The sequence below is a fragment of the Benincasa hispida genome, chromosome 12 (assembly GCF_009727055.1).
Source record: "Benincasa hispida cultivar B227 chromosome 12, ASM972705v1, whole genome shotgun sequence".
NCBI lineage: Eukaryota > Viridiplantae > Streptophyta > Magnoliopsida > Cucurbitales > Cucurbitaceae > Benincasa > Benincasa hispida.
The window spans coordinates 64740042-64754575 of NC_052360.1; the positions used below are offsets into that span (position 1 = coordinate 64740042).

Here is a 14534-nt window from a genome sequence, read left to right on the forward strand (position 1 = left end):
CAACAAAAAACTCAAACACCGTGATCTCCAAGATCACGAACACAGCGGATTCCACATGAACACCACGAACGGCCTCCAAAAACCTTGACAATGTCGAATTGAGTATGACACCACCACAATGGCGACCTTGGTATTCTCGGTGTGAGAATCCAGAAGTGTGGGCTCTGTGTGGACTTGGTTGGAGGTAGTGACAAGTGGGAAATGACAGAAGTCTATCGTATAAACGATGCCCAATTGTTTAACAAAAGCTATGTGATAGTTTAGCAAAAGCTGCACGATCGTTTAGCTAATCAGCCAGCTGAGTGTCTATCGTATAGAAACGCTCCACGATCGTCTAGTCTCTTCAAGCTATCGTTTAGTAAATCGTATTTACTTGACAGTCTTTCCGTGAGTAACTTTCCAATAATGGAAATCTCAATTAAAAAAAAAAAAAAACTCCTAGATTTTGGAAAACATTTTTCCCTTTATCTCACGGTTACCATGAAACCATCAATAACCTCCCACTCAATTGGTTATTAGAGAAAAAGAGATAATTATCCAATAATTGATATTATTATAAATACATATGATAACCAACTTAACATACTATATTTATAATCTATAATTTTAATATTTCATCTCATGAAACATATAAACCATAGCTCTTTTTCTATTTCATGGCACTTAATGTAACTCTCATTTACATTAATCCTCCACTTGATGTATCTCATACACCATACCGATCATATCACATATAATTGAACTATCTCTTGTCAATTTGAACATTTCAAATCAACACCAAGAACTGATCCTCAACTTGAATCCATTGAGCTACCAAGGGGATCTTATGGACCTGTAGCTTGAAGCTTCAACTGTACGTGAATAACTGATTAAACTCTTTATTCACGGGATCCACTATCCATTAATTGCCAAGCACTCCATAAAAGACCGACAACTGAATTCTCCTTACTACAGATATATTATGTGTCCATCTTAACCAATCAACAATGTGATAACCCTTCACAGGTCGCTTGTAAGTACAGCTAGGCCAATAACCGTTATGCCCTTGTAGTTACATCTAACTCCTTAAGTACCATTGATCCCTCTAATGAACACAAGTCATAGTCCTACTATGACTGAGTCTCTCTTCCAAAGAGAAGCTGTGGCCACTATGTTCAAGCCCCATAATCAGCCCTTAAGGAAACAATCTATCTACTTACCCCTACTTCGGGGAATGAGTGAATTCCATCTTGTGTAATTGAGTTCCCAGCTCCCAAATCAGACAAGTCCCCAAAAAGGTAGGCATGTTGAGTTGGCAATCTGGCCACTCTCACCCATACTAATCAAAGAACCACCTTCAAAGGCACGAGTTCCCAAAACACTCAGGATTGAGGTCATATCACTTATGGCCGTTTAGGTGATATGTAAGTCTCCAGTAACAACGACATTATATATAGAGACGAATCATCTTGTGGTCCGGTCTTATACAAACTCTTTGTATAGGACACCCGTGCTCGCATATCTCCACATGAATGGTCAGGATCTACCATCTGTAGTAGTTTACAACACTGTAATCCTCTACAAAGCGGGTCGTGTCCGTAGTGTCACCAGGATCAGGTATCCCACCTTAATCCTTATACTACAGACCTATTTAGGTTATCACTTAAGGCATGATTCACTTGTATATCTCATATACATGCTTAAGTTTACATACAATAACCATGGAGCTTATTTATTGGATATGAGTAAATGTCAGAATGAAATAACTCTTATTTTATTAATAACAATGTTTATAGATTATAAACAACGAGACTTCGGGAGAATTAGGACACCAATTCCAACAGTACTTTAGTAATTGAGTGTGTATCAATAACCAACAAGTTATTCTTCTACTTGGCTATTTATATTTTCGTAAGTTTCAACGAACAATTTCAATTTTGGAATTTTGTGAGATTTTGTGAGACTTTATGCTTTGACTTGAAGTTTTAGTGTATATTTTTTTTTTGTGAGAAAATTGGTAGAATTACACAAAGAGGAGAAAAATGAGAGTATCTATATGAAAAAAAAATGATATTTATATACTTTGTTTAAAATTTGGTTTTTTTCGAATTCAAGAGAACTTCAAATAAATTGATCATTATACTAACAATACTTTAACCTCTTTTTATAAGATTAATAGTACAGATGAAACTTTTAAAAATTTGAAATTATATTTGAAATAATGATTAACGGTTGGTATTCATATATTTATAGTAAAGAGCTAAAGATATTTTTACAAAGGATATTTGTAATAGATAGTATAATAATAGAAAAAAAATCTAAAAATATATTAGATCTATAAAATATTTGCAAATATGGATGAGTTGACTAGTTAATCTTTGATTTTTTTTAGTTTCCAATTTCTTTTCTTTCTCTCGTTTTTCTTCTTCCCTTTTTTTTTACTTTATTCTTTTCTTTATCCGAATTTTGCTTCTTTTCTTTATTTTTTATTTTCTTTCATTTCCTTCTTTTCCCTTTCTTTTTCTTTCCTTTATTTTTTATTTTCTTTCATTTTCTTTCATTTCCTTTTTTTTCTTTTTTTTAATTTTCTTTTCTTTCTTCGGTTTTTGCTCATTTCTTTTTTTAATTTTTATTTTCTTTCCATTCTTAGATTTTTGCTTCTTCCTTTTTTTTTATTATTTTTTTTTATTTTCTTTCTCTGATTTTCTGCTTCTTCTCTTTCTCTTTCTAATTTTTCTTTCATTTCTCTGGTTTTTGCTTCCCTTTTTTCTATTTAATTTTCTTTCATTTCTTCAGTTTTTGCCTTTTCTATTTCTCTTATTTTTAAAATTTTTCTTTCCTTTATTTGAATTTTTTCTCCTTCCCCTTTTTTTCACTAGAATTATGAGGCTGAGTTTCATACCAAGACTTGAAAGTACTCAATTCTTAAGTGACTTAACACCAACAAATCAATCATCAAGTTGATTATTATAACAAATAATAAATATAAAAAGAAAATGAAAGTCTATCAGTGATAACCACTAATATTTTCTATCATTGATAGCTTAATCTTTGATTACATTTTTATAGTCAATAGCCACTTGTAGAAATCTATCATTAATAGCCAACTTAGTGAATTTGATTAATAAAGTTGAATCTCAAACTAAAATGTAAGTGGAATTCCTAGAAGTTATCACTAATAGCATGTTTATCAGTGATAGAAACTATCATCGAAAAGAAAATGGACTTATAAATGTTTGGGAAGGATAAGAAAGGGACCAAAAAGTGTACAGTAGCTATGATTGATAGAAGCTACTACTGATAGCATATTACTAGTAATAGAAGCTAATACTAATAGCATGTTATTGATGATAGAAGCTATCTGATAGCACATTATCGGTGATAGAAGCTACCCGATAGCACGTTATTGGTGATAAAAGCTATTACTGATAGCATGCTATCAATGATAGAGAACTATCATTATCATTGATAGCATGCTATCAGTGAGATCATTAATAGCATCTTATCAATGATGTTATCAGTGAAAAAAAACTATCACTGATAACCACAATATGAGTGATATTAGTGATATTGATAAAACTTAGGTAATATCTATATATCGAGTTTCTTTCAAAGATGATAATCAATCATAGAAGTCTATCATTGATAACATTAAGTGTTAATATTTCAAGGTTGATTCTAATTGATGAAAGTCTATCAGTGATAGCGACTGATAAATGCTATTAATAACAGTCATGATAAAAGATTATTAGTGATAGCTACTGTGGTAATCAAAGTTGTTGGTCTTCTTTCAAATTTGATCACTATTTATAAATCTATCATTGATAGCAGCTGATAACCACTGATAGCCTTAAGTATTGATATTCAAGGTTGATTCCAATTGATAAAAGTGAATCAATGATAGCTATTGATAATTGATAGCAAATTAAAAGCTAATATTTCAAGATTGTATTAATTTTTCTCAAATTGAAAACTATCGTTGATAGCAGCTATCAGTGATAGCCACTGATAGCTGCTGTCAATGATAGCTTTTAATTTGAGAAAACTGAGAAGAAATGAGCAAAATAATGATTAGACATATATTTTTTTTATTATTTTAAGCTTGAATTGTATTTATGAATCTAGTCATTTTACAAACTTTTGAAGCTTCATGGTAGGCAAATATTCCATCCAATAACTAGGAGTGGCCTTCTCTTTATTTTCCCATGGGGGATGCGTTTATTTTTTATATTACATTAAATTAAAAAAAAATGAAAAAAAAAATCTCTCTTGGCAGTTGGCCCCCACAGTTTTGTTGCTTCTCTCTCCCACTGTCTTAGCCTCACATCTCCACCATTTATATTTTCCCCTTTTCCTTCTTCTTCTTCTTCTTCTTCTTCTTCTCTCTCAGGATCGACAGTACCGCAATTATCTTCTACCTCGAGGAGCACGCCTGAATTCGTATGGAAGCCATTACCTGCTTCTCTTCTTGCGGACCTCACACTCAACTTCCCCGCTTCTTCAACCCATCTTCCTACTTCTCCCACCACCTCACTTCCAGCAAACGCTCTAATTTCTATTCTAGACACCTCAATTACAGATTCTCCCCGCCTAAAATGGCTGCTCCTCTTCAAGTTTCTGCATTCTCCACCATTGGTCCCTCTCACTGCTTTTGAACTGGTAATTTCATTATACTTTTATACGAACATTGCGATTGATCTTTGGTTTTCGCAATGAAGGTGCGTCTGAGGAGAGATTGGAGACTTCCTCTTCGGGTATGACCGGAGCGCATGATTTGCTGATAATCGGACCAGGAGTTCTTGGCCGCTTAGTGGCGCAAAAATGGCGGGAGGTATTAATTGTTAATTAACAATTTGTTATTTGAGATATTGGTGGATTGTTGCTTTCGGCGTATTTGTTTTACTGTTACATTCGTGATGTCTAATTGATGATATAGCAGATTACATGAACGTATCGTAACAGAAGATTGTTGCTTGTGTGAATTGAGCAGGAACATCCGGGATGTGAAGTTCATGGGCAGACTTTCACAGTGGATCACCATGACGAGTTGATTCAGTTAGGGATTCAACCTTCTTTGAAGGGAGGTGATGCGACTCGTCGTTTTCCTTATGTCATTTTCTGTGCTCCTCCTTCTCGATCATCGGATTATCCCGGTGATGTCAGGTGATTAAGAAAAATGGAAAATTTGAGGGTACTTCTTTGTGTAATTCGTTGGAAATGCTTGACACGAATGATGTTTAATTTGATTTCTCTCTCAAATTTTATGAGTTTTCTCTTATTTTCTGGAAGGAGGAATAGCTTTATTCTCAGCAATTGACTCGAACTGATTCTCCATGCCAACTCTAAAGTTTGCTGAATACGACATCATTTTGTGTCCCTAAGCCTTTTATTTAAGTCAGTGTGCATAAAAGTTTCCAATTTTGTGTCTAATAGTTTTGATTTTTAAAAAATGTTGAACAGAGCTGGAATTATTAGATACAATTTAAAGACTCATTACACACTTATTTAGCTAATGTATTGATTAAAGTGTTAATTAGTTGAAGTCTGTCAATCAGTTTGCATAGATTAGTTAGGCAGCCGTTAGTTTTTTTATCTGTGAGCTGTCTTTATACACTTGAGGGATGTATCAGTATCAGAATATATTATGAGAGGAATTAAAACTATTTCTTCACTCTTAAACTTTAGGAACCTAGTAGACACAAAATCAAAAGTATCGAAACCTATGAGATATAACTCTCAAAGCTAATGACTAAATTTGTAGTTTAACTTTTATTTAATTTTGCTTTACAAGGTAATGCCTGTTCTTGAACCACAGCAGGGACACAAGTTCTACTTGTACTTCCCAAAAATCTCTGTTTAGTGTTTACCTTGTGTTCATCGTAAAAAGCATTTTGTCTTTTTGATCAATCAGGCTAGCTGGATCAAGTTGGAATGGAGAGGGTTCCTTTCTTTTTACTTCAAGTTCCGCACCATATGATTGCAATGACAATGGACCATGTGATGAGGTGGGTTTCACTTACTTACAGGTTACAATCAACCCAGATTTGCAGTCACCGGCTTTTCCTTTATATTGGAATGATGTTCAACAGAAGTTTTCTTTTGTTCATGGATACAGGACAGTCCAGTCGTACCAACTGGTAGGAGCCCTAGGACAGATGTCCTCCTAAAATCAGAAAAGATAGTAATCGAGTTTGGTGGCTGTGTACTTCGATTGGCTGGACTCTACAAAGCAGATAGAGGGGCACATTCTTATTGGTTACAGAAGGGGACAGTTGATGTGCGTCCTGATCACATCCTGAATCTTATTCATTATGAGGTCCGGAAATGGTCATTTTATTTCTAAATATTCTGCTTTGTAGACATAAGGTAATATAGAGTTTTCCTTCCCTCATTTCCTTTTGGCTCTCTCTGCGTTTATGATTAAATTCAATATTCAGATAGAAACCAAAAAATTAAGATTACATAGAAAGGTGAAAGGAGAAAGAATGGCTCCCTAAGTATTTGAGTTATTTGGAACCTCCAAGTATTCTCACTCGGATTCTAAACCAACTAAATTCTTGCGCACCTCCATCTCCTCCCACCCCCTCTATTAAGAGCCAACTTCTTGGCTAATTACTGATGATATTAGTTACTATCGTAATATTATTCCTAATTAATCTAATGACGTTTCTAACCTACTTCTGTTTGAGCGCCAGTGTTATGAATATGTTTTACCTTGCCTGTAAAGAGTTCTCCACTATTTCAAAAGTTTGTATTATGTGTGAATTTTAGTGAACATTCACGTGCTGATCAATTACATTTGCACCATACTGTATTTTTAATATATGATCTGAAAAGTTTATTGTATATAACATTGGTATTTAATATGATTTATCCATGTTCCACATACAGAAATATTCTGTATATATTGATGGTCTTACAAATGATTCTGAAATGTCTGGGAACTTCCTGTTCGCCATTGTTATTATTTTCTCTTGATGGTAAATTCAATTCACCTGAAATTGTGCCATTCATTCCTCATTTAGACCAAACAAAGTAATCAATTCGTTAATGCGCTAGTCATTTATTTCAATAACCGAATTTATTCTTTATTCCTGTTGCCACTTTTGGTTCCAGTCCATCTCCATGAGGGATGATGAAATTTATGTTGCTCTGTCACTATTCTTATGCAGTTTGTGCAGTTGGATCAGTCGTAATTTAAGAAATGGAAATAGCTGATTCTCTTATTCATCATGCACCTCTTGCTTGTGCCTTTATAAACAGGATGCTGCTTCCCTCTCGGTGGCTATTCTAAAGAAAAATCTTCGTGGACGGATTTTCTTGGGTTGTGATAATCATCCTTTGTCCAGGTTAATGCCTTCTTCTCCTGCTAGTTGAAGATAAATATCCCTATTCCTAATACGTACAAACTTTAGACTTAAAGTGAAAGCAGTGGAATCATAGAAATTTGATTAGAACTGCCTCTTGATTCCAGGCAAGAAATCATGGACTTGATGATGAAGAGTGGGAAATTCAGTAAAAAGTTCGAAGGCTTTACTGGTAATCCTTTCTGGGTCAAATGCTTATATGTCTCAGAAAAAAGACTACTTATCTTATCCATTATTTACCCTTCATGTATGTTGGATGATATAATATTAAATTTAACTTCACCCATCAGCTTAATCTTTTGGGTCAACCGGTGATTAACATAGTATCAGAGCAGGTGGTCCAGGAAGGTCTGCATTCAAACCCTTGCAATGTTATTTCCTCCCCAATTAGTATTCATTTTCACTTGTAGAGTCTTTCATATTTGAAGCCCACAAGTGAGGGGGAGTGTTGGATGATATAATATTAGATTTTCTTTCACCCATCAGATTAAGCTTTTGACTCAATCAGCGATCTAACAACTTATTTAATGTTGCAACCAATAATATTCATATGGTTTATGGTCATTTCTTTGCACCGTAGCTGCACTTCATCTTGTGATGCTCTGAAATCCATGATTACTAATTTAGATGAATGGCATGTATTTGCAGGAACCAAGGATCCTTTAGGAAAGAGATTGAACAACTTGAAAACTCGAGCAGAAATAGGCTGGGAACCAAAGTATCCGAGTTTTGGTCAGTTCCTTGAAACCATTTAACCAAATGCTGTTTGTGCTTTGATTGACAGCTATGAACTAAAAGACTAGCTTAAGAATCCAGTAGAGGAAGACAACACATCTAGCCTCGAGTTTCTGCATCTTCCTGACCTCCGTAACTTATTATCGAAGTTGCAAACGGATCGGTTATATTCGTAAATATGAGTTGATTGAAGCTTCTGATGACTGTATTTAGACATTTGATAGAGTATATTGAGTATTTGTAAAGAGAATTGATCACTGAAGAGCATGCATTCTGGCGGATAAAGCTCAACCTGAAGTTATTTTGTTATGGTGTACGCTTCTACTTCCTCATTTTCTTCTTTTGTGCGAACAACTAAACAATATTGCCATCAATCCTTTTCAATTACTTGTGAGCACTGGCCAGATGTGATCAACATCTTTTAAAGAAAAAAGATGACTTACAAAGTTCGTCCTCTTGCTTAGAAAATGCATTTGACATATTATCTTAATTTCTTTAGCAAATAAACTCGGGAGGACTACATGAATCATATTTATCCACCAAGAAACCAGGAGTTCGAATTTCTCATTACTTAAATGGTTGATTTTTTGGTCCTTAATCTCAAATTAATTCATTTTAATTAATTAATTAATTAATATTTTGATGGTAATAAATCCGATTTTATTTACTAACAATTTTAGTGTTTGGATGAGTTCATTGTGTAGAGCTCGAATTCATCCAAAATCGTCCATATAGAAGTTCAAATAAAAAAGTTATAGCCAAAATAAGGTTAACGAAAAAATACTCGGGTGATGACATGACAAGTTTATTTATCAAAATGGACTCAATTTATGAATGATATGTGGAGCAATGGAGAAGTGACAAATGGTGATTTTTTTTTTTTTTTTTTTTTTGTTGAATTTGACAAGAAAATGAATTTTGATTTTGTTTGGTTATATTTTTTTTAAAGGAAAAGAAATAGAAAACAAAATGAATTTAGTTTTGGTTTGTTTTAATTTGAGAAAATGAAAATGAATCTAAAAAGAAAAAAAGGAAAATTATTTTTTTATCTCTAGATTTTGGATCTAGTTTTTATTTGGTATTTAAGTTTCAAAATGTTACGCATTTAGTCATTAAGTTTTGAGTTTGGTTTAAATTTAGTCCCTAAGTTTCAAAATCTTACCATCCCTCGAGATTTGAATTTTATTTAATTTGATTCTTAAGTTTCAAGATTTTACATTTTAAACTCCAATTTTTCATTAAATACTCATGAATATCAATGGTTATTAGTTAATTTAAAATAATTATAAGGTGAAATTTTAAATTTAGTTTTAAACGTGATGGAAAATAGTGAAACTTAATTAATTATTATCATATTAGTTATTTTAAATTTGTACATTAACACTAAAGACAAAAAATTTAGAATCATATTAATTATTTAAAATTTATTAACATACATTAACATTAAAGACAAAAAGTAAATATTTAGTAAAAAATCGAGGTTGAAAGTGAAAGTCTTAAAATCTATGGACCAAATTGAAGCAAAACTCAAATATCAAAGGTAAAATTGTAACATTTTGAAATCTAAAGATTAAATTGAAATCAAATTCAAAATTTAAAGAATAAATGTATAATATTTTGAAACTTAAGGACCAAATAGAAACTAGACGCAAAACATAGGGACTAAAAAGGTATTTTTCCCAAAAAAAAAATTGTTATATATGTGTGTGTATGCGCAGTAGCGGTAAAGAAAAAAAAAAAAAAATCTGGCAGTGTGCAATGACCGTTGTAGCAGCCTCGCACACATATATTTTAATTTTTTTATTTGATTTCTTTTCAAATCTCAACCGTTTAATTTTTTATTTACAAGATCCAATGGCTAAACTTAAAGGCTATTTCAACCCATCTTCTTTCCTAAATTTTAACAACAAATTTACATTATTTTTCAGTCCTCCGTAACTCCAAAACCACCCTTGTTATTTTCTCTCTAAGCTTCAATTTTTTCTTTTCATCTAATTCTTGAAAGATATTTTATGTATTGTGAGGATTAATTGGTTGTGAGCTAAAATTTGTAAATCCATTATTGTAGAGAGTTTGTTAAGTACGCTTCTTATTTTTTCAAACTATTGTAAGAGTTACTCTTGATTCCGAAAAAGTAATCATTGTAACGGTTTGATCTTCAACTGTGAAAATGATCGAGTTTGTTCTTGCGCCCGCAAAAAATAATGTTATAACAGTTCGATGGAAAGAGTCAAAGACTTCTAGTGAAGTAACCAAAGAAGCTTGGGAAGTGGATATAGGCCGGTTGCGCCGAACCACTATAAAATTACCGATGTCAATTTCTATATCCTCCTTTTATTAAATTTTGCAATTAATTTATTAATAGATTTCATTGCATATAATTAATTGCTACAATTTATGCCAATTTGTTGATCTTTTTTAAGTGAAGGTATTTGCATAAAAATTCTTGTTTAAATTACTAATTAACAAAAATGTATTAATTTGTTCAATTGGACCACTTAGGAAAAAGTTTTCATTAAATTTAATAAATCCTATTCACCCACTGTTTAGGGTTGCCATACCGATCCTACCAGAACTAGAAAAAACTGGAGTACTAAAACACAAACTCAATAGTGGTGTTCTACTGTATTTGTCATTATATTTTTAAAAACTATTTTTAATTTATGGAAAATTGAAAAAAACGACCATGTGGGGGCTTGACTTTGTATTTACCTTTTTTAAAAAAACAAGTTTTTTTTACCCCTTGATGATGAAATTCTTTTATTGTACAATTACTCTTATACCCTCATTCATTAAATTTTCACTTTTAAATTCAACAACCAACCTACCAAATTAATTGTTATACAACCCACAACAAAAAGATTTTATTCACAAAAATTTTCTACCAAATTAATTGTTTTACAACACACAACTAACAAATTATATTCACAAAAAATTATCTTCACTAAATTATCTCGAAAACCAAAAGTTTCTCTTCAACCAAATCTTGTACTTCACGAAGTTGTGATTTTGTATACTCTGTAAGAAAGTATGTATTTCATTTTGTATTGAATAGTTTGATCATTTCTTTCATATTAGAATTCATTTGCTTGTATTGATGCTTGCTTGCTTGTTTCTTCTTTCTAATTCCCAGGACAGGCTTCATGGGATAGGTACTAGGTAGATGAATGAAGTTGTTGTTTGATTGATTAGAGGAGGGACATGGTGTGGGCCCGGCTGGGGGTATAGGGGTATGGAGATATGGGTCGACCATTTAATTTTTTTTTTGTTTAATTTCAAAGAAGTGTATTTAGAAATTAAAAAAAAGGTGAAAAAAGAAAAGACAGAAAAACTTAACTTTTTTTTAAGATACCTAGCCAAGCTTCACGGGTCTTCACTGGGTACAATGGAAATGAGTTGAAATTACTCAGACGGGTTTCATGGGATAAGAACCGGGTAAAAAAATGGGGGTGCTATTTGACTGGGTTAGAGAAGGGACATAGTATGGGCCTAGCCTGGGTTATGAGGGTATGGGGCGACCCGACCGGGCCATGTGTTGGGAACATAGCCTAGTTTGAGGCCTGGTAGAGATAACCCTAGACCCAACTGAGGTACGGGATTTGGCACCTACATGCATGAATCCAATTGAGAATTATGTGCATTTTGAATGTTTTGCATGAACATGACCGAGAATTGGTGTCTACATGCATGAACCCAACTAGAAATTGTGTGCATTTTTTTTTATGTTTTGCATGAACCCAGCTAGGATTGACGCCTATATACGTGAACTCGACTGGGAATTGAGTGTATTTTGCATACTTTACATAACACAAACTACTTAACAAAACAAACATATCAAACCAACTATAGAGTTTCATCACTTGAACCATTAATTACATAAAAGTTTACAAACTTCTAAAACAATGCTATATTTGCCCAAATTTGAATGGCATATTGTCTATGAAAATATGCCATCCTATCTTGTGTTATGGTGTCCATTTTGGATCAGATTACATTGTATTCGAAAAATTTACATGCGAACATACCACAATCATCACTCTCTTGCTGTTGAGGCATGAAAGCATCTTGACGTACACTCTATCGATCCACTAAAAGATTAAGTCCATTACTGCACTAGCAAGGAGCAAACGAAGAAAATATTTACACACTAATCTCATTTCACGTTCCAAGTTTGTATTCAAATGTATTGTAATCAATTAGTCGAACATGATTAATTCTCTAACCTAGAAATCCACACAAAGCAAGCATCCAGTGAATCCTAGAAAGGTTGAAAGGCATATACACAACATCAACATTGCTCCAAGGTACATCGTGGTCAGCGTGTTGATCCTTGACGCACTTTAATACATTTACTGCCTTACTCCATGTAGGATTGTATCAGCAATAGCAGAAGCACAAGGATCATCTAAGCACTCAAATTCACTAATTTTGGCAAAATATAAAGCATGCTCTTGCTATAAACAAGTTTCAAGACACACTTCTTGTAGAACTTCTTCAAAGCTCCTTCTCCAGCTGCTATCTTCTCCAAATCTTATTGCAGACCACCTCAAGATCTTCCCCACTATTCTCTTGGTGCTCTAGATTGAGTTTTGGGACTAAAAAAAAGCTTGAATCAAGAGATGAAGGAGAAATGCTCACTACAAAAATCTAGTTGAAGAACTCTTTCTTCAAACTGAATTTTCTCTCAAATTTTCTATAGATTGCATGCACAATTTTTACTCCAATCTCTTCATTATATTGCAGATCAACATGCAAAGGAGAGACTTGCATGAGTTGCAGCTCATGCTTGGAGAAGACAAGGCAAAGAAGATGCATTTTGAGTGAGCAACTAAGGAGATGGATAATAGAAAATCTTGTTTTTCCATTTTGTGTGTTTTGTTTTTTCCTTTTCAATTTTATCTCAAAAATCAAATTTTGATTTTATTAAATATATTTTGATTTTAAAAATGAAAAAAATTTAATTAATTTCATAAATTAATTATTAAATAAAACTTAATTAATTTAATATCAAATATTAAATTAATTTTAACACATATCCATCTTTATATATTTAAATCATATTTAAATATATAAATTCTCCTATTTTGTTTAATTCTCAAGTTAAACATGTGATTATATCTCATATAATTATTAATTTCCTTAATTCCAATTTGAATGATTCAAATTAACTTATCACGCTATTCTAGAGCTAGTCCGTTACGAGCTAGTAGGGGAACCTCGCGGACCTACAGATCATGTGCTCTAACGATCCGAGATTAATTGGTTAAACTCATTAAACCAGATTAATTCCCATTCGTTAACTAATGGGTCATTCCACTAAAGCCCATAGTTGCACTCCCCTCACTGTAGATATATTATGTCCACATGATTTAACCATAATTAGCAAGTCAACTCTTCTAAGGTTGTTCATAATAATGGTTGGGTTAAATATCTGTTGGCGTGAACTCCGTCTTGCACCCTATATCCCCAGCCATCTATCCGGTCTTACCCCTGAAATGGGAGTCTTATTGAGCGACGCTGTTGAGTCAACCCTTACCTATGCAAATCTAAGGGCAATCCTGAATAAATAGGAATTCATAGTTAGCTCAGGATTAAGATCGAGTTACCAAGGTCATCTAGGTGAAATGTCAGTCATATACATAAAAAGTGACTGTTTCATAGTTCAGTCTTATGCAAACTCATTGCATAGGATGCCCCCACTCACATATCTCTATATGAACGATTTAGGATCACATTGTTTATACTAACTACAAAGTGGGTCGCATCCATAGTGTCCCCAGAATAAGACTCCCAACCTTATTCATATACTATAGACCATTTTGGCTATATATTTGAACTTGATCCACATTTATGTCACTACATAAAGTTCAAACTACATTAAATAGCCTCAGGACCTTAGTTTACTGGATTCAAGATTACAATTTTAATAACAACTTTATCGAAAAACAAAACAGAATATGTTTATTAATTTACAAACTACGAATTTTAGGACATAAAATCTAACAAACTCCCACTTGGACTAAAACTCCTAGTGGAGTATCACAATGTTGAATTTAAATGAGAAACATATGAGTACAATAAACATATGAATATAACAAACTAGAGCATATACCCAAAAGTTCTCCCACTTGTCCTAGTTTACAAACTTCGTAGACCTAGACTCTGTAGATGACCTTCAAACACTTTAACCGTGAGGGCCTTTGTAAAAGGATCAACAATGTTTTGCTCAGAAGATATTTGGGTTACTATAACGTCTCCACGATGTACAATCTCTCGAATCAGATGGTATTTGCACTCAATATGCTTGCCGCGCTTGTGGCTTCTTGGTTCTCTTGAATTTGCAACTACATTACTATTATAACAATATAGGGTGATAGGCAGATGCATATTTGGAATGACTTCCAAATCTGTCAAGAATTTCCTCAACCATACTGCTTCCTTTGCTGCTTCGCA

General features: G+C 33.1%; 1 protein-coding gene across 1 annotated transcript; it reads left to right on the plus strand.

Annotated features, from left to right (window-relative positions):
- Window positions 1–4303: 4303 nt before the first annotated feature.
- LOC120068246 lies at window positions 4304–8466 on the plus strand. The gene is made up of 8 exons (XM_039019958.1): window positions 4304–4614; window positions 4698–4810; window positions 4970–5142; window positions 5891–5984; window positions 6095–6295; window positions 7243–7328; window positions 7454–7518; window positions 7995–8466. The coding sequence occupies exons 1-8, from the start codon at window positions 4422–4424 to the stop codon at window positions 8099–8101; spliced, it is 1032 nt and encodes a 343-aa protein (XP_038875886.1). The 5' UTR covers window positions 4304–4421; the 3' UTR covers window positions 8102–8466.
- Window positions 8467–14534: the final 6068 nt, after the last annotated feature.

What these genes read in the sequence shown, in the direction of transcription:
- LOC120068246 (XM_039019958.1), top strand. Translation starts at nt 4,422, where the DNA reads ATGGAAGCCATTACCTGCTTCTCTTCTTGCGGACCTCACACTCAACTT. An exon ending in GATTATCCCGGTGATGTCAG is followed by an intron (nt 5,143 to 5,890) that starts GTGATTAAGAAA and finishes TTGATCAATCAG; the next exon opens with GCTAGCTGGATCAAGTTGGA. An exon ending in ACAATGGACCATGTGATGAG is followed by an intron (nt 5,985 to 6,094) that starts GTGGGTTTCACT and finishes TCATGGATACAG; the next exon opens with GACAGTCCAGTCGTACCAAC.